At 47.3% G+C, this 24,566-nt stretch overlaps 2 protein-coding genes and 1 long non-coding RNA gene across 14 annotated transcripts in view; 1 reads left to right on the forward strand and 2 right to left on the reverse strand.

The window, feature by feature from the left end:
- LOC115092668 (actin filament-associated protein 1-like 2) overlaps window positions 1-3,209 on the reverse strand; it is a 62,149-nt gene extending 58,940 nt beyond the window's left edge. For 2 of the 6 annotated variants that reach the window (XM_029603842.1, XM_029603841.1), the window contains exon 1: window positions 2,785-3,169. In XM_029603842.1, coding sequence (XP_029459702.1) covers window positions 2,785-2,800 — 16 coding nt within the window. In that variant the 5' untranslated portion in view covers window positions 2,801-3,169. Of the gene's footprint in view, window positions 1-2,784 lie in introns of all 6 variants that reach the window. The other 4 variants (XM_029603844.1, XM_029603845.1, XM_029603843.1 and 1 more) reach the window with 4 other exon arrangements.
- Window positions 1-24,566, forward strand: part of LOC115092671 — an 82,215-nt gene that overhangs the window by 11,611 nt on the left and 46,038 nt on the right. The window lies entirely within an intron of this gene.
- Window positions 3,775-24,566, reverse strand: part of DMTN (dematin actin binding protein) — a 124,686-nt gene continuing 103,894 nt past the window's right edge. For all 7 annotated transcript variants that reach the window (XM_029603851.1, XM_029603848.1, XM_029603849.1 and 4 more), the window contains one exon: window positions 3,775-5,068. In XM_029603851.1, coding sequence (XP_029459711.1) covers window positions 4,955-5,068 — 114 coding nt within the window. In that variant the 3' untranslated portion in view covers window positions 3,775-4,954. The remainder of the gene's footprint in view (window positions 5,069-24,566) is intronic.

Genomic DNA, 24,566 nt, shown 5'->3' on the forward strand with positions numbered 1-24,566 from the left:
CTGTGACAGACTCTATATCCCTGTACCCATCCAGTGAACCTTTCAGTCCTAGAGGTGAAAGGCTCTATATCCCTGTGCCCTCCAGTCCTAGAGGTGAGGCTCTGTATCCCTGTGCCCATCCCCTGAGCCCTCCAGTCCTAGAGGTGAGGCTCTGTATCCCTGTGCCCATCCCCTGAGCCCTCCAGTCCTAGAGGTGAGAGGCTCTGTATCCCTGTGCCCATCCCCTGAGCCCTCCAGTCCTAGAGGTGAGAGGCTCTGTATCCCTGTGCCCATCCCCTGAGCCCTCCAGTCCTAGAGGTGAGGCTCTGTATCCCTGTGCCCATCCCCTGAGCCCTCCAGTCCTACAGGCTCTGTATCCCGTGCCCATCCCCTGAACCCTCCAGTTCTAGAGAAGATGGGCTCTGTATTGCTGTGCTCATACCTTATGACCTATATTAAATGAATAAATAATATTTTCTGCAGGCTTTCCCTTCTGATTAATGTTTTTATAGAAGTTTGATATGGACCGTTTTTCATTTTATGTCTGTCTGTGTGGTTTTGCAATTTTAATTATATGTTGGTTGTAATCCACTGAGGGTACCAATTTGGATCAGTGGAAAAGAAGCACTGGCAAACATCCCTGTGCCCGTACCTGAAAGTTGACGATTCTGTATCCCTTTGCCTATCCCCTCAGCTCTCTGATCTTAGGAGCGATAAGCTCTGTTTCTCTTTGCTCATGCCCTGATCACTGCAGTCCCAGTAGCAAGAGCCTCTCTGTCCCTGTGTCAATGATCTTTTCCTGCCCCGAGAACACAAATGGTCTGTAATTTCTGGCAGTGACTGCTCCCATCCTCTCCAACGCTCCAGGTTCTGAAAATGGCCAGAACAGCCCAGAAAGGGCTTCCATCTCCAGAGCAGAATAAGCAGTTGCTTTCCCAGTGCCAGACCCCAAACTATGAGCCACACCCCAGACTGGAAAGTTAACCCTTTCTGACAAACTTCTTATTCTTCACTTAACAAATGATGACAGAGCAGCACATGACACAACACAGAGGAACACCGAACTCGCTCTCCACTCTGCGGTGTGCACACGCTCCAGGCTTCCCCTACTACTTTATTAATACGTTCTTCCTCCCCCCCCCCCCCCCATCACCACCACTGTATGCTCTCTCTGGATTCAGGAAACCACCTTAGGCTGACAATTCCTAAGGGAACCATTTTTTAGCTGTCTGCCTGGGTTCCAAGTCTGCAGTTACAAGATGTCCATTGATCTTCTACCTAAGCGTTTGCCCCTGCACTTGCAGGGGTACATATTCCATAGCAAATAATACACGCAGATTTGAAAATCCAGTCTATGAGTGTTATTTTCTGATTCCCACTCAAAACACACCCCTGGTAACGCCTTCCCTCAATCCCACTCATAATGCACACACTATTGAACCCCGTGCCTACTATTTAGCAAGAGCATTAGTCATACAGCCCATTTGTCGGATTGTTATATATGTAATATCTGCACACACCTCACAGGCAGACGGCAGACTTGAAAAAAAAAACCCCCAGCTTCTGCAGTCCTTCACCAGGTAGAGGTGAGGCTATATCTTGTGTCCTGGTGGGATAGAGAGAGGTTGCTTCTAGTGTCAGAGCACAGGGATGGGAAGGGAGGCTGCAGCTAGAATCAAAGCACAAGCGGGCCGATACAGTACGCTCAATTATGCCGGCGTCCGTTTTCCGAACCCGTGGCTGTCAGCCGGTTTGAGAACCGTCGCTGGCAAAATTCAGCATCGGCTGTCAAACTCCCTGACAGCTGCCGCTCCTGTCAAAAAAGAGGCGCTAGGGACGAACTAGTGTCCCTAGCGCCTCTTTTTACCGCGGGCCCTCATTAACATATTCTTCCCCCCTGAATCGCGCACACAGGAGAGTGGCCTGTGCATGTGCCGGGAGAGCGGGCGCTCGCCCGCTCTCCCGTGACTTTTACTGTATCAGCCCTAAGGATAGGGGAATGGGAGGGAAGGCTGCACCTAGTGTCAGAACACAGGAATAGGGGGATAGGAGGATGGAGCACAGCAATGGGGGCGATGAGGGGAGACTGCTCTAGAATCAAAACCCAGGGAAAGGGAGATGAGAAGGGAGGCTGCCCCCTAGTGTTGAAGCCCATGAAGGGGAGGTGGGAGGCTGCCCCTAGTGTCAAAGCACTAGGATGGAAAGGCAGGGTGAGAGGGGAGCCTGTCATTAGGGCAAAGCACAAGCAGGGGGATGGGGTTTGGGAGGGGAGGCTGCCCATATAACGTCAAAACACAAGGATGGGAGGGAAGGATGGCCCTAGTATCAAAGCACAAGGATGGAAAGGCAGGGTGAGAGGGGAGCCTGTCATTAGGGACAAAGCACAAACAGGGGGATGGGGTTTGGGAGGGGAGGCTGCCCATATAACGTCAAAACACAAGGATGGAAGGGGAGGCTGCCCCTAGTGTCAGAGCACAGGGTGAGAGGAGAAGCAGCCCCTAGCGTGGAAGCAAAAACATGGGGATGGGGTTTGGGGTTTGGGAGGAAAAGCTGCCGCTACTGTCCGAGTGCAGAAAGTGAGAAGGGGAGAGGAGGCTTCTCCTAGTGTCTACACACAGGGAGGCTTCGTCTCTAGGCTCTGACTAGCTGGGGCTGACAAATGTCAGCCAGTCAGTACTGATCTAAGTACAGTATGCCTGGGGATGGGACTGGGAAGGTTTCAGTGTCTGTAAGTTGGTCTCCATGGACCCTGTGTATTTCTGCCTCAGAGTGCAGCAGAGCAGAGAGTCACTCCTGGGTTCTTACCTTTTGGTTTCTCCATACTGTGGAGTCACATCACTCCTGGCAGTTTCCAGGCTGCTGCCACAAAGAGCGCAGATCACAAGGCAGCCTCAGCGAGACAGGAATGGAAAGGCATAGAGACCCCAGCACAACGGGAGAGGGGAGGAAAGAGAGCTCTTCACGCCTCGTTGATCCCAGGATTCTTAGAGAAAAGAGGCAGTCTGCCAGAGCAAGCCTAAGACTGCCATCTTCAGGACATCGGAGGCTCTGCAGGCAGGTCGCACACAACGTGACAACCCTCCCAACACCTCGGCACTACAAAACTTCCCTGCCCCACACCTTCTAATCACTACAGTAGATTTAGGGAGCAGTCTTCAGCACAAAGACCACAAGGCAATTTTCAGAGAAAAACCACGCATGTCGTTTGTCTTTGAAAAAATTGCTTACTTACCCGGTAGGTGGCAGAAAAATCCCCATGGACGCTGCAGCTCCCTTTTGCGCCAGTGGAAGAATGGGGTAAATAGTAGGCACAGATTTGAAAATTCAGATTCTGCACACCCTCTTTACGCCCCCAACCTAAATATTCCCACGGGATGTTCCCCCTCTCCCCCCACCAACTTTTTGAGGCAGCGAAAAATCCACACTTTGTGAACCCCGCACCTCCTTTTTAATCCCTCTAAGGGGGAGAGTTGTCAGCCAGGCCATTTTACCCAGTAAAGGCTTTGGAAATTGTCTTCCCCACGTGTGCTAACTCAGCCCTGCCTCTGTTCTCTGGCAGATGAACTTTTCCGAGCTCCTGGATTTTTTTTTTTCCCTCATGCACACTCAATAACTGTCCAACCACGGCCACCAGACCATACTGGTACCTCTAAAGCAGAAGATCACTATCATGAGCCCGAGGGACTCCATAGTGATACCCCCTTCTTGGAGCCCTGGATCCCAGCACTCTCACTCCCATTACTAGGGTTAATCCCCTCCCCTCCCCCCCAACAAAAAAAAAAACAAGACATTGGGTCCTGATAAATGCCACGCCACCTTTAATAAGAAGCAGAAAAACCCACTCACAGGAATTATTTTCCAACAGCAGCAGAACAAATAAAACAATAAAACCTAATCCCATCCCACCCACCCCAAAATAACAAAACAAGAGATATCCAGGAAGGGATTTGCATCTGGAAGCCATGAAGCTTATTTATAGTAATGTCACTGTCAACACGAAGCTGTGAAAGGCAACTCTGGGCTTGTGATTTTGCAGGAAAATACATTCTTTTACCGTACATCTCAGAGCCAAGTGGCTAGCAGCTCCCCAGGCTCTCTCCAGCCATGCAAGAGATGCAGAGAAGGGCAGACTGTACCCAGCCCCCGCCCCCCCCCCCCCCCCCTGTACTCCTCTGGGCTCTTATCTCTACATGAGTGTCTCCTTGTTCTGGTCAACATGCCCGTTACCGCCACATATTGGTGTGTAGTGATAGGGAGGAAAGAGCGGAACGCGAGTGATATTCTCATGGGTGACACAGCTTTGGTATGGAGAAACCTCTTCTAGAGTGCTAAAGAGTAACCTCTCATTGTCAAAGTGATACAGCACTTTCTTCCTATGATTACTGATATATAGTGCTACATAGGGCAAACGATTATTGTCCATAGTGAGCCAGTGTAAACTATTGTCAACAGTGATGCGCTACACGACCCCCTTTGCACTACTGAGACAATGCGACATCTCATCAGCCAGTGATAAACGGAACCCCCTAAGCCAACATTCCCCTCTCATGCTGAACCGTGATGCGGTGTGTGACCTCTTATTTGCTCCTCTCCAGATTGATAAAGGTCACCTCCTATTATCAAGAATAAAATAGTGCAGCTCTATCATTTGCAGAAAAACACTCATTTTCAAAGCGTGAACTTTACAAGGCAGCAGTGCTGCCCTCGGCTGGGGATGGGGGAAGGCTGCTGCTGCACACTGCTCCAAGTCCCACTGAGGCAGGGGAGGGGTAGAGCCAGGGGTGCTGACATGGCCCTGGGCACACTGCCTGCCCCACTGCACGATCATTTCTGTCACCAATTCAGGAAAATTCAACTACCAAAAATGATGCGGGATGCTCAGAGAGGGCAGATTCTCTGGCTCGCTCCCCCGCTGCGTGCTAAGGGAGCACAGGATGGGGGAGGGGGGGGGGGAGTCCTCTCCCGGGGAGGTGACTCAGAAGAGGAAGGCTCTCTTCTTCATCTCATTCCTCTTCCACAAGGCCAGTTTATTGAAATCTTCCACGGTCATCTCAAAGAGACGCTGGAACTCCTCGGGCGACAGGTGTCTCTGTGGCAAGTTGAGGAGAAAGTCAGGGGGAAGCAGTGTCATGCATTCTGCACATGTGTACACTTAACATAAGTTCTCAGAGAAAGAGACAGCGTATCAAAAAGTTTTCTTTTAAAAAAAAACAAAAAACAACACCACCAATTCCCAGCAATACCAAGAAATATATGTATATCGGTAGGGCGTCAGCAAGCTGGTAACATTTTCATCTATAAAGACTTCCCAGTCTTCTCAATCATTCACCTGTAACTTACTGTCCATTAATTGTATTTATGCATTTAGAAATTCAGACATTAGCTGCTTTGGGAAATCTGCATCAGAGGGAATTTTGTGCATAATTAAGAGTCAAAATGCTGAACAATTTTTGGATCAACGTACATGCCCTCATCAGGTGCCAACTTCTTTTTTTATACGCTTAATGAAAATAACCTCGACAAACAATTGCTTTGCCTTTGACAGACAATATTACCAACAGATATAAGACACAGTCATGGGTGCGACTATGGCACCAGATTTGGCTAGTTTATATATTGGAGCCTTTCGTGAGTCATAGGGGTCTAGTCATTCTTTTCAACAACAGGTCTGGAAGCATTACATAGATCAGCAAATTTCAATCGATGTGCTGCGACACACCAGTGTGTTGCCAAGCACCAGCAGGTGTGTCGTGGCTTTCCCGTGTCCCACTGCTCCGGTTGCACTTCCCTCTCTTTCCTTCATCGTGGCAAGTCGCACATATGCTTCTACTAACTGCTGCCGTTCCTGCCCGGATGGAATGGCAGCAGTGTTAGTGGAATGGGATTCTTCATTCTCATCCACGGGGGCTGGAGGAGGAGGCTACTGCAGATGCAATTTGTGCTAGGGAAGGGAGGTCATAAGTGAGAGCAAGCCAGAGGGAGGGAGAGCATCTATGTGTGATTGGCAGCATGTATGTAAGTAAGAGAGAGCATGTTTGTGCATGTGTGATTGACAGTATGTGTCTAAGTGAGACAGCATGTCTGTGATTGAAAGAGACAGGTCAGGGAGGTGACGTGTTTGTGTGTGTGTGAGAGAGATAGACTGGTCAGGGAGATGACGTGTGTGTGTGAGAGAGACTGGTCAGGGAGGTGACTGTGAGGGAGAGAAACTGGTTGGGGAGGTCACTAGTGTCTGACAGAGACTGGTCGTGGGGTGTAATTGGTGTGTGTGTGAGAGAGAGAGAGAGAGAAAGAAAGACTGGTTGTGGGCCCCAAGGAAGAAGACCATGAGGACAGAGCTTCAGCAGCCACTGCTGCTTCTAGTGAGTGCTATTGACCTGCAAGGAAAATGAGTAGAAGAGTTTCTGGAGAGGATAAGTAAAGGTGGCTTTTTAAGTTTATATTTATTGATTGACTGTCATTTTAATTATTGGATATTATGTGATGTGTCTGCTGTTTTGAAATATTGTATGGTGTTTGAAGAATTTTTAAAAGTTTGTATGAGTTTTTAATTGTTGGATGTTATTCTGTTCATCAGCTGTTTTGTAACATTTATTAGTATAGTTTACAATTATTTCTGTGTGGGGATCTATAGCAGCTTGGCTTGTTCTCTTTTCCTAATAGGAGGTGTATTAGTGTTTAGGGCTTGGTTTAATATTTGTAGTGTTTGCTTTTCATAGATAAGGTTGTTACTGTTTGAGTGCTTGCCATAATGCAGGGTAACTCTGTGTGGATTAGTTTGTGTGCATTATTGCAGATCCTGGGTCTATGTTAGGTGCCTTATTTCTGTTTCCATTTCTCCAGTTTTGTACTGCATGCAGAGTGGCTTTTTTTGAGTTTCTATTCCAGTTTCTGTCTCCATACTTGTAATTTGTGGTCTATCTGTATTTGGTGAAAGTCAGTTTTGTGTGTGTGACCGAGGTGAGGTATTTTACTAGTATGTAGGCCTTTGTATCCATCTTATTTGTTGTGTTTTCTCAACAGGACATGCATTGGTGATAAATTAGTCTTTTCATAAGGAGGGCTATTGTGCCTGGCAGTAGAGGGAGTTTGTTTTGCTGTTACTGAGATGACACCACACACCAGAACATCTGCTCTGCAGCCATTGTTGGGGGTGTGGGTGGTCGAGGGGGTTCCTGTGGATGCAGAATGTGTGTTTACATTTAGCCCCATGACGGTCACATGTTCAGTGTGTCACGCATGTGAGAACCATGTCCCAACCGACAAAAGGTTGACAACCACTGACATAGATGACATTTTTTTTTATTGTGGAAAGAATCTCATTCTCGTTTTGGAATTTTTCTGGGCTGGTTGAATCATTTAGATTTGAGCCTGAAATTTTCTGCAGCTCCAGATGAATGTTGCATCTCTTTTTTGGATTTAATCATCATTAAGTCATCTGATGGTCTTCAGACTACATTATTCCGGAAGCCTACTGATTGCAGCAGTTTGTTGTATTTTGACAGTGCTTGTCCTTGGTCATTAAAAGAAAGTTTACCACTAAGTCAATATTTTAGACTGCATTGTTTTCCATCGATAAGCAGGGCTGAATTGGCCATGATCTGTGGGTGACATCATCGCGTGGAACTGAACGGAACTGTCCTTCCAAGCTAATAGAGCTTTGAGCTCTACTGAGCATATGTGGGAGTTCCCACATGGGCATTGCCTCATTTTGTTTTTGTTCGCACTTTGTACAGACAGTTATTACTGTCTCTCCCAAAGAAAATTATTCTCCTAATTTTTTCTCACTTTCGTGACCCTCTAGAAAAATCTGCAGGTTTAAATACTGTTCTTGTGGATAAATTATATCCATTACAGATGGCCACAATTATTGTTACCTTTTTTTAGGCCCAGACCATGACCAGACTAACTGAACTAAGTGTGGCAGGATGTTGCCAAGGTCTCAAAGATCGAGAACTACAACAATAGCAGGACTCAAGGCCGAAGAAGAGAACAGTCTGCTTCCAGGGAACTCAAATCTTCCTCATCCGCCAGAAGCAGTACCAGTAAGTCATCAGGATTAGTCAAGGGACCTGAAAAAAGAAAGCACTGAGATTTGTCTGCGCTTTCAGTGAGTTCTGTACCAACTCCAGCTACAAAATCAATGCAACGTCGAAGCACCTCCAGGTTCTCTGCAGAAAAATCACTGATCTCTGGTGCATTGAAGAAATTGACGCAGCATCCAAGCACGATGCATCTAAGGCCAGGAAGCACACAGGGCATTGAAACACCCAGCGCATGGCACATCGGAGTGCCTGATACATGACGCATCAGATCACCCAGTGCATTAGAACGCCTGGCACACAGCACAGCCGGATGCATGGTGCACTGGAGCATCTGTTTTCAGCACATAAGAACAACTAACACATGTGAAACAGAGCACCCTAAGTACAATGCATTAAAGTGTCCGACAGAGTGCATTGGAGCGCCTGGCGCACAGCACACCATAAGCATGGCACACCTAAGCACCCATCACAATACACATCGAATCAGCGCATACTGATGCAGTCTAAGCATGCTTTGGAGCAAATTCATAGTACATCAAAGAAACAAAAACATAACAACAAATCTGCATCACAAAAATGCTTAAAACACAGTGACCAAGACAAAAGATCTGCAAGTTCTGATGAGTGTCCAAGCCTGTCTCCCAGATCAACAACTTTGAAAGCATCTGGAAAACAAGCAATCTCTTTTCCAATACTTCCAGTACATCCTGAAGAATGCTTTACTCAGGACATATTGAAAGCAGCTTTACCAGCTCAAAGATACACCACTAGCGTTTAGAGTTCCTATGAGACTAGACTGCAACTGCCTCCACCCATAACTGTGACAGTTATAGTCTCTCAACTACTACATCAAGGACCGCGCCTTCAAATGCCTGCTCCTTTCTGTTCACTGCTTCCACTACCAGATGGCCACCCTCCTCTTGTGGAACAGGAGAATATACTCAAGTTGGAGGAAGATGCTTCACTGCTAACCAGGACAGAGATCTCAACAGGCAATGGAGAAAATCCTGATATAATAAGAAATGTTTTCACATCTTTACTTCCTCAAACGGAACACCCAAAGTTCCCACCTGCCTACCTCATTATTCCTATGTCACCTGAAAGAATAATGCTGGGAGCGCCTCTCTTTCTGACATCTTTGTCTTCTGAGAGAATATCTCCCTCAAACGAAGGACCCCAAATACATCGGTGCCCTCACAGATGCCAAGTCCTTCGAGATCACCGCAATCTTCCTGGTCCTCCCATCACACTCTAAGGGAGTCCCTGGGCAGTTCTACAGGCATTTCTTTCGACTCGCCTCCAAAACCACCTGAGTACACATCACTACCAGAAGATCTAACGTATTTTCAGTTCATGGAAAAAATAGGAACAGCACTCAAGAATGAATTGTGAAAAGATCGAGACCCAAGAGCAGAGATTATGGGTATATTAAAAATACTTGATATACCTGCTGAGCCTTCTGCATTACCAACACATGCAGTGTTGGATACAGTTCTCATGAAAATGTGGAAAACCACGTATTCTGGAATAACTGCTGTGAGAAAGACAGACCTGAAATTTAGAATGAAATTGTCACCGGGTTATGGAATTGTCCAGCTACTACATAACTCCTTAGTAGTACAATCTGCTACGAAAAAGGCAAAGAAAGTTTACCTTCATTCTAATACATTCCCAGCAAAAGATAATTTCATTTTAGACGATTACAGAAAGAAAATCTTCCAAGGCACCATGCTTATAGCGAAAATTACCCAGCATCAATTTTATATGGTGCAATATATCTACAAGAACCTAAAACCTTACATACATTCTGAAACAGGAAAACAAATAACTACCATGCTGCTCCATGACTTAGTGAAAAATGGAAACCCGTAGATACAGCTGAAAAACAGTGTCAAATCACAATATAAATATTCAATATTTATATTGTGATTTGGCTCCATGACTTAGAGCAGGGGTGCTCAAACCGGTCCTACGGGCCCCCCTAGCCAGTTGGGTTTTCAGGATATCCCTAATGAATATGCATAACAATATTTGCATACACAGGAGGTAGGGCATGCAAATAGAACTCATGTATATTCATTAGGGATATCCTGAAAACCTGGCTGGCTGGGGGGGGGGGGGGGGCTGTAGGACCGGTTTGAGCATCCCTGACATCAGTCAGCTCCTAAGATCAGTCTATAAATCCTGCATGTACTTCAGCAGAGTCCATAGGATCCCGTCGCATGGCACAATTAAGACAGGCGGAATACAAAAGGATATACATGAAAAAGTCACTGACCTTCCTTGTTTAGGTGACAACCTCTTTGGAGAAAAACTTCAAGAGACGGTGTCCCAGGTAAAACACCAGAATGTAGTGATTCAGTCTTTGATGATTTCTGCGGAACACCACACTACAGGAAGGCGTCCCTACCTTTGTATAAATGTCCATATTGTCCAAGAAGGTCATATAGCCCATACTATTAGTATCTTTCCAGTCTAATCAGCAGCAGACTCAAAAATCATGCGATTGGCTGGTCTGGACAGAGGGAACACCACCCGGGGAGTGCCACAAGATGGTAGGTCAGCACTAGGGCTGATCTTCTGCTTAGCCAGCCCCCCTCCCCCGCAGATTGAGCCCTTGGGATCTGGGGGCCAGCAGGACTTGGCTGTGACACCGGTACATCTTGATGAATGCTGGCTAGAGAAGAAGCTGATACGGGTGTAGAGTGCCGGTAAGGACTGGAACTGGATCTTGAATGACACAAGGACTGGAACTGGAGTCTGATTGCTGGCAAGGATTGGAGCTGAAGCTTGAGTGCAGGCAAGGACTGTAACTGAGGTTTGAGTGCAAAAGACAAAACAAGGACAGGACAGACAAGACACGCAGGACACGCAGAAAAAGGAACACAGTACATAAAGGCCCGAAGGCAACTGGGCTAAGAAAGCCTAGATGGGCTGTAAAGCAGGGAGGGCCTAGATAGGCTACAGAGCTAGAAAAGGCCTAAGTAGGCCACAAGGCAAAGCAAGGAATGAAAAGGCTGGATGGCCACGAGGCAATGCAAGGCAAAGAGCGAGAAGGCCGAGTAGCCACAAGGCAAGGAGTGAGAAGGCCGGATGGCACATGTTAAGCTGTTGCGCAGTGGGTGGACCCTTGGGCCGAGATGAGGTTGGTGCTTCCACTAGGAAGGTTTCCCACAGGTCCTTGTCGTCGGGAGGTGGATGCAGGAGATGGAGACCCAACCGGACCTTCATCTACACCAGCCTACGTTCCCCACAGGTTGAGCCCTTGGGTGCCGGGGCTGGCAGAACTTAGGAGCGGGTCTCCGGACGAAGACGAGCCTGAAGACTGGAGGCAAAAGCAGAGTCGAGCGTGCCAGAGGTTGGGGCCGGCGGCGGGCAGGAGGATCCAAAGATGGGCCAGAGGTCAGGGCAGGCAGCAGGCAAGGCAGAATCCAGGGACGAGCCGAATCAGAACCAGAGGAGCAAGCCGAAGGAATGAGAAAGCAAGAACACATGGAGGCAGGAGCTGGAAGACACAGAGGCAGGAGCTGGGAGACATGGAGGCAGGAGCTGGAACACAGAGCAACCAGCGACTCTAGCGAGTGGGACCTGTTGCTGAGGCAAAGGTTGGGCAGCAGGAGCTGCCTTAAAAGTGTTGGGGCTGACGACAGTATCCGGGGCCACAGGCGGTTTTCCTGCTGCGGCCCCTCTAAGTTGGGGGAGGAGCCGCGCACACGCGCCTAGCAGAAGCTAGGGTCGACAGCGAAGCGGTGGCAAGATCGGTTCCCCACCACGTTGGAGGAGGGCAACGGCAGCAGCCCGGGGAGCCGAGTGGAGGGGCCCGGACCGGCTCAGGAGGTGAGTGTGGCCAGCTGTGAGGTTCCGTGGCTGGCCACCATAACAGCACAAGGCAAGGCAAGGGGTTAGGGCAAGCAGCCAAGGCAAATTTGATGCAAACACATCCAGGCTGGGAACAGGCAGGGTTATTTAGGGTTGAGGCTTAGGTGTGGTGCAGGCAAGGAGGAGGAGCTTGGCAAGGCTGGAGACATGGTTCGCCAAGGACTCCTAGTGGCTAGGAGGCTGCACCACAGGCTGAGTTGAAAGAGCTGTGAGGAGCTAATGTAGATAGCATAGAATGGAGCTCCAAGGAGACCTCTGCTGGTGGGGAGGCGTCATAGTCAGGGTACGATGAGGCTGTGTAGCAGGTGAAATCGTAACACATTACAGCCAAGAGATCATCCAAGAGAATGGCGATAACAAAAACCACAACAATAGCAACCACCAAAACCAGCTCAAAGTTTTTGATCCACCACATACCACAATCATAAGTGCAAGTAGGGGTTAGAATCCAATTGCATTCAACATTGTGGAAACAAATAACCATCAATCAATGGGTTTTAAAAATAGTACAGGGATATCATCTCAATTTCTCAAATAACCATTGATTCAACACACTGTTGTAACTCCCACCGACCTGACTCATCTTCCTGTCTTGAATCAAGAAGTACAAAAACTTCTTCAACAAAATGAGATACAGGAAATCCCTTCTACGCTTCACAGTCAAGGATTTTATTCCCAGTATTTCTTAATTCTCAAAAAGATGAGAGAACGCCAACCATCCTAGACCTCAATCAACATCTCCAGCGAGAGATTCAAGATGACTTCTCTCAGCACAATCCTTCCCTTCATTCAACACAATGATTGGATGTGCGCACTGGATCTCAAAGATGCTTATGCACATATACCAAATCACCCTTCTTGCTGGTGTTACTTCTGTTTTCAGAGTGGGAGAGGACCACTATTAATAGAAGGTTTTTCTGTTTGGACTCTTTTACGCCACAGAGTCTTCACAAAATGCCTTGCGGTGGCAGTGGCACACCTACGCCATTACTGGGTTAGAATATTCCCATACTTGGACGACTGGTTAATAGTAGCCCTAGCAAAGGATAATCTTCTGTCATATATCAGTTAACGATACACTGGCTTCAGGCCCTAGGTTTTTTTCATCAACTATGAGAAATCCATTCTACAACCACTCAGTGATTTCAATGTATTGGAGCGCAAATAGATTCCACACTGTCAAGAGCATTCCTCCCCCTTGACAGAACATCAACACTTTGAAAGACTGTGACTGGATTACTGAAAAGGTCTCAATGGCTGCCCGCCACATTCTTAGTACACCTAGTAGCAGCTATTCATGTAGTGCCTTTAATGCACCTACACATGTGCTACCTTCAGTGGGGACCCAGGAACCAATGGAACCAGTTACTCCAATCACTTCACTCCAAGGTTACCGTAAGCTCATGGATGAAACATGAAATACATTGGTGGTTACAACTGATGGTGTTACGGAGCGGAGAAACCCCCCCCCCCCCCCAACCAATCTCACAACAAATAATATTAACGACAGATTCCTCTACCTTGGGCTGGGAACATTACAAGATGCAAGGTGTCTGGTCATTCCAGGAATGGTGTCTACAGATCAGTTTATTAGAACTCAGAGCAATGCGCAGTGCTCTAGCAACTTTCCATCACATTCTGAAGGGAAAACACATAATGATTCACACAGACAATCAGGTTGCCATGTTTTATATCAACAAACAGGGAAGTATAGGATCTTGGATCCTCTGTCAGGAAGCCCTTGTCATGTGGCAATGGGCAGAAGAAAATGAGGCAACACTACTTACCGGGAATAGCAAACACCGTGGTGGACAAACTCAGCAGAATATTCCACCCACACGAATGGTCCATCCAATCTGCCCAGTGTCTTTATCTGCTGTCATTATTATCTTACTATATCACACAGCACAGATGATCGTCTCTTCAGACCTTAGAAACAACCATGGATCAACCTCTTCACAATGGAATAAAACAGAAAACTAAATTGATTCTGTTCCATCTGTACCAGTCCTCTACGGAAGGCTCCAGATGTCTTCCTAATCCCATGCAGAGCAGGCCTCATGTGTGCTTTTCGTCTGATACCACTCATATCGAAAACGTTCAGAAATTCATGCAAGACCACACCAAAATGTTCTTAATCATGCCAGCTTGGCCAGGACAACCACAATATGCCTTTCTAGTACAGTTCTCCAACACACCTCCAGTTTATCTAGGAGATGATCCCACACTACTCACACAAAACAAATGCTCTTTATTACACCCAACACTGCCACTCTGAATCTGACTGCTTGGATACCCTAGCATAATGGTTTCTACCAGAGCTTGTGCAGGATATCTTACTTTCAGCAAGGAAACCGTCCACAAGATGCACTTACTCTTTCAAATGGAAATGTTACTCAGAATGATGTACCTCATATAAATTGAATCCTTTCACTTGCAAACCTCACCAATTACTGTCTTATCTTCATGATTTGCAACTGTGTCAGTATGAGTTCAGTATGAGTACACCTTAGTGCAATTGCAGCTTATTCTCCAGAGGATGGATCTCCAATTTCCATGCACCCTCTAGACTCTAGGCTCATGAAAGGTCTCTTGTATCTGCACCCACCAGTGAAAAATCCGCTAGTACCTTGGGACATCAACATAGATCTCACTTCACTAATGAAAGCTCCTTTTGAATCTATGGAAACTGCATCTCTAAAATTCTTAATGTGGAAGGTTTTCTTCCAAGTAGCAGTTACCTCTATAAGAAAAGTTAGTGAACTACAAGCTTCAGTCTACTATCCGCCTTACATGCAATTCTTCCATGATAATATAGTTCTCAGAAAACATCCAAAGGTTTTGCCAAAAGTGGTCTCTGCTTTTCATCTAAACCAATCAATTGTGCTTCCAACATTCTTTCTGAAGCCTCATGCACATGAAGGAGAAAAGTTACTACACACATTGGACTGCAAATGAGATCTAGCTTACTACAAATGTAGAATGCAGGCTCACAGAAAAGCATCACAATTATTTGTTTCATATGATCCCAACAAACTAGGAACACCTGTACAAAAGGAACATTATCAAAATAGACAACATCTTGCATACAACACTGATACGCAGTAACTGGACTTGATTTCACTAACCCAGTTAGGGCTCATCAAATGCGAGTAGCAACTTCCTCTAAAGCACACCTCGCAAAGATGCCCATAGAGGAGATATGTAAAGCAGCTACATGGTCATCAGTGCATTTGTTCACATCTCACCACTGCCTAGGTAGCTTGGCTGCCTGAGACAGTGCAGTGGGAAAAGCAGTTTTGCACCATGCAGTTTCCAAATAGTCTGCTCTCCACACTGGAGTCAGGTTTACTATATCTATAATGCTATGTTGCAGCCCTTAGCTTGGGATTCCCCACAGATCATAACTAATTCAGCCCTGCTTATTGATGGAAAAAAGCTTACTGTAAATGGTGTTTTCTGTAAATAGCAGGATGAATTAGCCATGAGATGCCCCGCCCTGGATAGCAGACGTTCCCATTCTATTAGCTTCGGAACAGAGTGAAGAGACTCTGAGGCAATGCCTACATGGGAACTCTCACACATACTCAGTAGAGCTCAAAGTTCTATTGGTTTGAAGAGGCAGCTTTGTTCAGTGCTGCTTGATGATGTCACCCACATCCTGTTATCTCTGGAAAACACTGTTTATGGTAAACAAAGGAAAATTGGTTCTTACCTGTTAATTTTAGTTCCTGAAGTACCACAGATCATTCCAGACAAGTGGGTTTTGCATCCCTACCAGCAGAGGGAGGCAGAGAACCAAAGACTTTGAGGCACTGCTACATAACCGAGAGTGCCACCTGCAGTCTCTCAGTATTGACCTGTAGGCAAGCCAGATTAAAGAACAACCACCCCAGATATTGTATAAATGAGGGGAAAACACTTAACTCGAATGACAGAAAAACCTCTGAACATAGCATAACCACTAACAGTCCAAGGGAGAACAAAACAACCAGACCATCCTCTGAAGGCTCTGAAAATGTACATCCTGACAGTTCTTCCCAGAAAGTGTGACATAAAATGGACTTGCCGCCAAGATCTTGAAGAAATATACACAGGGATGCGTCTCTGGACTGATCTGTGGCACTTACATAAGAAAATGCCATACTGGGTCAGACCAAGGGTCCATCAAGCCCAGCATCCTGTTTCCAAAAGTGGCCAATCCAGGCCATAAGAACCTGGCAAGTACCCAAAAACTAAGTATATTCCACTTCAGGAATGAAAATTAGCAGGTAAGAACCAATTTTCCTTTCCTGTTCATACCCCAGATCAATCCAAACAAGTGGGATGAATAAATCAACCCTACACTGGGTGGGTCCACGAAAGACCCCACGCAACATACTTTCAGCAAAGGAAGCTTCAGCCAGAGCTTGAACATCCACCGGTAATGGCAAGAAAAAGTGTGTAAGGAAGATCATGTTGCTGGTCTCCAAATCTCCTGCCGTGAAACCAACTGACATTCAGCCCATGAAGCTGCCTGCGCCCTAGTAGAGTGCGCATGCAGGCCTTCTGGAATTCTTCTCCCTTTACAAATGTAAGCTGAGACAATCGCTTTCTTCAGCCAATGTGCTATTGTGCCCTTGGAGGCCTTGCAACCCTTTTTTGCACCTCCAAACAACAGAAACAAATGATCCGATTGCCGAAAACTGTTGGTACCTTTAAATAACGCAACAGCACTCAGCGAACATGCAAGAAATGGAGCTCCCTGGAATCCAACAACTCAGCTGTCCAATTCGGTAAAGGAGGAAGCTCTACCATCTGATTCAGATGAAAAGAGAAAAACACCTTAGGAAGGATTGAGGGCACAGTCCGCAACAACACTCCCTCCTCAGAGATTCTCAGAAAAGGCTCCCTACAGGACAATGCCTGCAGCTCTGAAATTCTTTGAGCTAAACAAATCACCACCAGAAAAACTACCTTCAGAGTAAGGTCCTTCAATGATGCCTTCCTCAAGGCTCAAACAGAGGCCCACAAAGCACCTGCAAGACTAAGATGCTTGACCCCTTTCAGAAACCTGACCACATCTGAATGTGAAGCCAATGACCTCCCTCAGAGACAATCCAAGGCTGCCACCTGCCACAGGGAATTGTAAGCTAATCCCTTAGAAAAGCCAAGTTACAGAAAGGCCAACACGTGGAATATCCACCCGCAATGGACAAGGCCTTCCTCCACACACCAGCTGACGAACATTCTCCACACCCGGACATATGCCATAGATGTGGCTGGCCTCCTAGCCTGAAGCAAAGTGTAAATCACTGGTTCCGAGTAACCCTTCAATCGCAAACGTCTTCTCTCAAGACCCTGTCTTAACAGCCCCTGTAAATGAGGCAACCTCAGGGGCCCATCCACTGCGAGCTGAACCAGATACATGAACCACGAATGATGCATCCACTCTGGTGTGACCAGAACCACTCGACCTGGATGTCTCTTGATGCATCATAACATCCGGCCTATTAGAGGCCACAGAGGGAACACATACAAAAGAATCACTGAGGGCCACGGAAGAACCAGAGCATCTATGCCCTCAGTTCTGACCTCCTGCCTGCAACCGAAGAACCTTGCCACTTTGGTATTGCTCCTGCACGCCATCAGAGCCAGACTTGGACTGCACAACGGGATCAGATAAGATCGAAGGCTTCTACTGACAGCTCCCATTCTCCTGGGTCCAACCATTGCAAGCTGAGATAGTCCACCTGCACATTTTCCACTCCCGACACATGAGAAGCAGCTATCCCCTTCAAATGTAGCTTCACCCAGACAAAAAGTTCCTGAGCCTCCTGGGCCACTGTGTGACTCTTCATCCTCCTGCCAATTGATATATGCCACTGTAGTGGCATTATCTGAAGAAACTCTATTTGACCCTGGATCAGAAGGAACTCCACCAACACTCTGTGCACCACCCCCTTGTCTCCAACCAGTTGATCGACCATTTATTTATTTATTTATTTAATGTCTTTTTCTATACCGTCACTAAGTTATATACCATCGCAACGGTTTACATGTAGGCACATAAGTAAGTTTGGAGTAAGCGTACTATAGTACATTCTAACAGGTGCCATTAAGTTTCGGTACATTAAATCATAAAATACGTACAAACGTTTAGTGATGTAGATTCTGGCCAGGTGTACCTAGAAGGTACTTTTACAGGTCAAAAAAAAATCACATTTACTCTGTTATATTATTACATTCATTGTGTACTCAATTTGTTAAAATATTGTAATGCACATTTATGAGAATAGTGCTGGGTGCCGGTGCTCTTCTCATTTATTCCAGTATATTTTCTATTCTCTGGTCTCTTTATAAAAGGCTTGTTTAAAAAGCCATGTCTTTAGACTTCTCTTGAATGTTTTGGGGTCTCTCTGTGATCTGGTCTCCAAAGGCATTGTGTTCCAGAGTGTGGGTCCTGCTAAAGGCAATGCCCTTTCTCTTACCTGGGTTAGTCTTGCTGTCTTGACTGAGGGAATGGTTAAGAGAGCTTTGTTTGCTGAACGAAGGTTCCTGGGTGGGACGTGTACACGAGGTGCGATGTTTAGCCAGTCCGCTTTTTCATCATGTATTAGTTTATGTATGGTGCATAGTGCTTTGTATTTTATTCTTTGTTCTATGGGTAGCCAGTGAAATTCGGCCAGAGTTTCAGTTATATCAGGGGTCAGGAACCTTTTTGGCTAAGAGAGCCATAAACGCCACATATTTTAAAATGTAATTCCATGAGAGCCATACAATATATTTAAAACTAAATACAAGTAAATGTGTGCATTTTATGTAAGATCACACTTTTAAAGTACAATAAGTCTCTGAAAATATTACACCAGGCCTTAAGACACCAATACATCTCCTATTAGGAAAACGGACCAAGTCAGGCTGCTATAGAGTCCTACACAGAAACTACACGCCAGCAGAAAACCTCACCTGAATCACGTGCTGTCCCTCACCTAACATAGAATAAAGAGACCAAAACGCATAACAAGAAGCATGCAGAAAAAACTGAATTGGAAACTGCAACAAGCCAGAGTCTCTGTATGCAGTGTAACAAAGGAAAAAAGAAACATCACCCATCCTTATAAAACAAATCAAGAAATATAAAATCATCAGCAGTAAAACTGTACTAACAAAAAGAACATATTTCGAAACAGCTGATGGGTGGAATATCCAATAATTAAAAACTCATATAAAACATTTCCAGATACCAACAAAATATTTCAAAATAGCAGACACAAAGACCCAGTAATGAAAAATAATAAGGATACAAAAATTTTTTTGCTCTGCATACCTGGGAACGTTTGATATCCAGGTGTCCTGAGATTGTTCTGAATTAGCAGGAGGTGGGGTGGTTTGCTTGGATCTTTCTCCTCTCTCAGTCACATACCAGCGCTCTCTCTCACACTGGCTCTCAATTACACACCTATACACACATGCTCTCAGTCACTCACATATACACATGCTTTTTCTCTCTCACTTATATAGGCTCTTAATTACACATTTACACACATGCTGTCTATCTTTTCACGCTTACACACACACAGAGGCTTTCAATCACATAAATACATGCTGTCTTTTTCTCTCACACACAGACTCTATTCACATGCTTACAAACATGTCCTCTCTTTCTCTCATTTACACAAAGGCTCTCACATACTCACATGCTCCCTCACCTAAATCAGCTCTCAATCACACACAGACACACATGGTCTCTCTCTCTCATTTAAACACAGGCTCTCAATCACATACTCACATTCTCCATCACCTAAACCAGCTCTCAATCACACACAGACACACATGATCTCTCTTACTTATACACACAGGCTCTTAATCATACATACACATGATTTCTCTCACACACAAAGGATCTCAATCATACACACATTCTCTTTCACACAAACAGGTTTTCAATCACAAACTTACACATACAGGTTCCCAATGGTAAACTTACATTCATGCTCTCTCTCTCACAGGCAGGCTCTCAATCACAGACATACTCTCTTTCACATGTACAGGCTCTCAATCATTCACATACATGCAATCTCTCTCACACACACACACAGCCCCCCCCGCGGCCCGGAAGAGGAAGTGGAGAGAATCGGGTGCCTGCGCGGCAAGAAGAGGCCACGCTAGTGCGCTCGGCATTGGCCCGAAGAAAAGAAGACTGCAGCGCGGCTCGGAGGAAAATGAAGAGGTTCAACCGCGGCCGATGGGACTCCGCCTCCGCGAGGGCTGAAAATGAAGAGGTTAGCGTTGGGAGGAGGCTGCTGCTGCCGCGAGTTCCCGGGGTGGGGGAGAGAGTGAATGAGCGAGTGCTCGCTCATTCACTCTCTCTCTCCCCCACCCCGGGAACTTGCGGCAGCAGCAGCCTCCTCCCAAATGAAGAGGTTACCGTTGGGAGGAGGCTGCTGCTGCCGCGAGTTCCCGGGGTGGGGGTGAGGGAGAGAGAGAGTAAATGAGCGAGCAAACACAGCTTGCTCGCTCATTCACTCTCTCTCTCTCCCCCGGGCTCGCTCATTCACTCTCTCTCTCCCCCGGGGTGGGGGAGAGAGAGAGTGAATGAGCGAGCAAGCTGTGTTTGCTCGCTCATTTACTCTCTCTCTCCCTCACCCCCACCCCGGGAACTCGCGGCAGCAGCAGCCTCCTCCCAACGGTAACCTCTTCATTTGGGAGGAGGCTGCTGCTGCCGCGAGTTCCCGGGGTGGGGGAGAGAGAGAGTGAATGAGCGATTCACTCTCTCTCCCCCCACCCCGGGAACTCGCGGCAGCAGCAGCCTCCTCCCAACGCTAACCTCTTCATTTTCAGCCCTCGCGGAGGCGGAGTCCCATCGGCCGCGGTTGAACCTCTTCATTTTCCTCCGAGCCGCGCTGCAGTCTTCTTTTCTTCGGGCCGATGCCGAGCGCACTAGCGTGGCCTCTTCTTGCCGCACAGGCACCCGATTCTCTCCACTTCCTCTTCCGGGCCGCGGGGGGGTGGGAAGGGAAGAAGAGAGCACGCCGGTGCCGCTGACTCCAGCTGTCCTGCCGCGTTCCGCCCGGGCTGACAGCATTTTAAGCCCGGGCGGAGGAGGACCGGGGAGCAGCTGGGTCAGCGGGAAAGTGTGGCGACTGTCTGCGAGCCAGATGCAGCCTTCAAAAGAGCCATATCTGGCTCGCGAGCCATGGGTTCCCGACCCCTGAGTTATATGGTCTCTTCTTCTTTTTCCAGTTAGTATTCTCGCTGCTGTGTTTTGTAGAATTTGAAGTGTTCCCAGTTTGTTTGTATTTGGGGGTCCTAGAAAAAGTGCATTAAAGTAATCGGTACTGGCAAAAACTAGTGCCTGAAGCACTGTTCTGAAATCTGCAGGAGTTAGTAACGGTTTAAGTTTTCTGAGGATCATGAGTTTAGCATAGCCTTCTTTTACTTTTAGCGATATGTGTTGCTGCTTCCGTTGGTGACCACTAACCTTGCGCTGACTGTCCCTGGCAGACCGCTCCCCAACCCTTGAGGCTGGCATCCATGGCCACCACCACCCAGCTCGGCATCTCCAGATCCATCCTCTTTTCCAATATGGCTGAAACAGCCACCACGAGAGAATGGATCTGGAGGCCCCCAGTAGCAGCAACCATTGATGAAACTCCTCTGACAACGGATTCCACCAAGAGAGCAGCGCCCCCTGCAGGGAACACGTGAGCAAATGGCCAAGGCATCAAATCCAAGGTAGTCGCCATTGACCCCACCACCTGAAGATAATCCTAAGCCCTAGGGACTGCTATCCTCAGTAACCATCCCTCCTGAGCTTGCAATTTCTGAATCCTCTTAGAGGTGAGAAAAACTTTGCCAAAACAGGCATCGAGTCTCGCCCTCAGGTTCTCCAGTATTTGGGTAGAGCACAGGTGACTCTTTGCCCTACTGACCACCCAGCCCAAGATTTGCAACAGATCCAGCACTTTCACAACTGACTGTCAACATTCTTCTTCCAATTTTCCTCAAATCAACCAGTCGTCCAGGTAAGGATGAACCAGAATTCCCCTCCCTGCAGTGAGCCGCTGCCACCACCATCACCATCACCTTTGTGAATGTGCGCAGCCCCATTGCCAGACTGAACGGGAGGGCCCGAAACTGGAAGTGTTGCCCCAGGACCACAAAATGCAAGAATCTTTTATGCTCCGCCCTGATGGGAATGTGGAGATAGGCTTCCGTCAAATCTAGAGACACCAGAAATTCACCTTGATGAATCGCCACTATAACCATCTGCAAGGTTTCCATATGGAAATATGGAACTCGCAGTGATACATTGACATTCTGCAGATTTAGAATGGAACAAAAGGACCCCTCCTTCTTTGGGACAACAAAATAAATAGAGTACCATCCGTGGCCTTGCTCCAACATTGGAACTGGGACTATTGCCCCCAGCCCCTGAAGGTGCCCTAACAAAGCTCAATTCACTTGCTGTCTTCCTCTCGTCCCTCAGCGAGATATTATGAAAGCATCCCTTATGGGCCAAGAAAATTCTAACACACCTATTACCTCTAGGACCCACTGATCCAAAGTAATTCTGGTTCACTCCTCATAAAATAGCGATAGATGGCTCCCAACTGCCACATCGAGAAAATGGACTCCACTGGTCTCATTGAGAGGTGTTACCAGCCCCAGTCCCCTGGCCGGAGCTCTCTCTGGGATTTTTATGGGCCCTCAAAAGGACTGCTACCATCTGGAGCTCTGCTTCTTCCCCACCACTGGTGCAGAACCCTTCAGGGAACAAAAACAACAACAACAAGGTGGAAAAGTCTTTCTCGCCATCTTCCTGTCCTCTGGCAGCTTATGACCCTTTGACTCTCCCAGCACCTTGATCAATTGCTTCAGGTCCTTCCCAAACAACAATTTTCCCTTGAAGGGAAGATTACAGAGTCGAGACTTGGACCACATATCAGCCAACAATTTCACAACCACAACAAACGGCGTGCTGAAACCGTCACAACCATATTCCTGGCCGAAGTTCGGATCATGTCATAAAAAGCATCTGCTACATAAGCAATCCCAGCCTCCACCTGGTCTGCCTGGCTATCAGCCCCAGCTGCGGCTGAGGACTTCTCCTGAGCCTTCTGGACCCAGCGCAAACACACACTCTCTGCATGAGGCTACTACAGATCGCAGCTCGTAGACTCAAAGCCGAAACCTCGAACATTCGCTTCAGGTGAATTTCCAGCTTACGATCCTACACATCCTTTAAGGCCGCCAGCCCTGCCAATGAGATAGTCGTCTTCTTGGTGTCTGCCAAAACCAAGGCATCCACCTTGGGCAACTTCATAGCTGTAGAACCTCTTCAGTTAGAGGAAACAACTTCACCATAGCCCTGACCAATTTCGGGCCCACCACCTGGAGATCCTATTCTTGGATTACCAGCTTCTTCACCTTCTTCAGGAATGGAAAAGCTGTAGGAGGACCCCGAAGACCACCCAAGTATGGGTCCACCCCTTCATTGTCCGACTCTTCCTGGACCAGTTTAATACCCAGCTCCTTCAGGAAATGAGGAATAAGTGGCTTCAGTTTTTTCTTATGGAGCAGCCGAACCACATGGGGATCATCATCTTCAGTTACCAGAATCTCCTCTAGATCTGCCATGTCCTTTCCCACACCCCGATCAGGATCTGCTGGGTCCACAAGATCCACCCCAGGAGCAGGATCATTACCCAGGTCATCCAGGTCCAAGTCCTCCAAACCACCAGGCTCTCCAGGATGATACAGACCCAAGTGACGCAGAAGGTCTCCTGACCCCCCTGGCCAAAGAGGTTCTTGGTACCTTCGCAGCAGGGTGAGACTGATGGCCTGCAGATCGCTTAGCACCACATTCTTCTTGGCCAGGAATGCTTTCTGCATAAGGAGAGCAAAATCCATGGAAAATCCCATGTCATCCTCCTCATCTGATCCAGGGTTAGCCTGATCCTCCCTCCCACCAACTCCTGTCCCGATGGAAGCACCAGCGACAATGGGGGAGGGGAATCTCCAGCTCTAGATCAGCCCTCCTCCTGGCTGATGCTTTCTCTCTACCTGAAAGGCCCTCCAGACATGTGGCCCTGCGCCCGGGCTCAGTCCCCCTCTCGAGGAACCTTCCCCCCCGAGGCACAATTGCGGCATAATGCTGTAGGGAGATATCTCATGTTTACCACTGAATCAAATGTGAATCATAATAGCCAAGAAACTGACAGGCCCCAAGCACTGTCACAGCAAAAGACTGTGAACTTTAAAACTGCACTCTCTCAGTGGAAAATGAAGAACCTTTGCCCTGATACACTGAAGAATACCTTATCAGATCTGCCTGTTTGTAAACATCTCTCCAAACAAAAAAAGCAGACAGAAGGTCAACAGCTTAAGCCCATGAATGAGCCAAGGCAAGCAAAGTTCAGAAAGACCCTCACCCTTGGGGGGCGGTCAGAGACGGAGGAAACGCTGACACTGGCAGAAAAACTTGGCATTCAGAAGTGGCAGTTCTCCCACCAAAGAAATGGGGAGGGGAAACAAGACCTGCAACATGGGAGGACCCTTTCTGAAGTAATGGGGAGGGGGTTAAAGACCTGCAATGTGACAAAAGACCCTCCACCCACCACGAGGTTATGCATGAAATTATGTACATTCATCAGCTGGGAAGTATAAGACAGGGGGGGG

The sequence above is a fragment of the Rhinatrema bivittatum genome, chromosome 5, assembly GCF_901001135.1.
Source record: "Rhinatrema bivittatum chromosome 5, aRhiBiv1.1, whole genome shotgun sequence".
NCBI lineage: Eukaryota > Metazoa > Chordata > Amphibia > Gymnophiona > Rhinatrematidae > Rhinatrema > Rhinatrema bivittatum.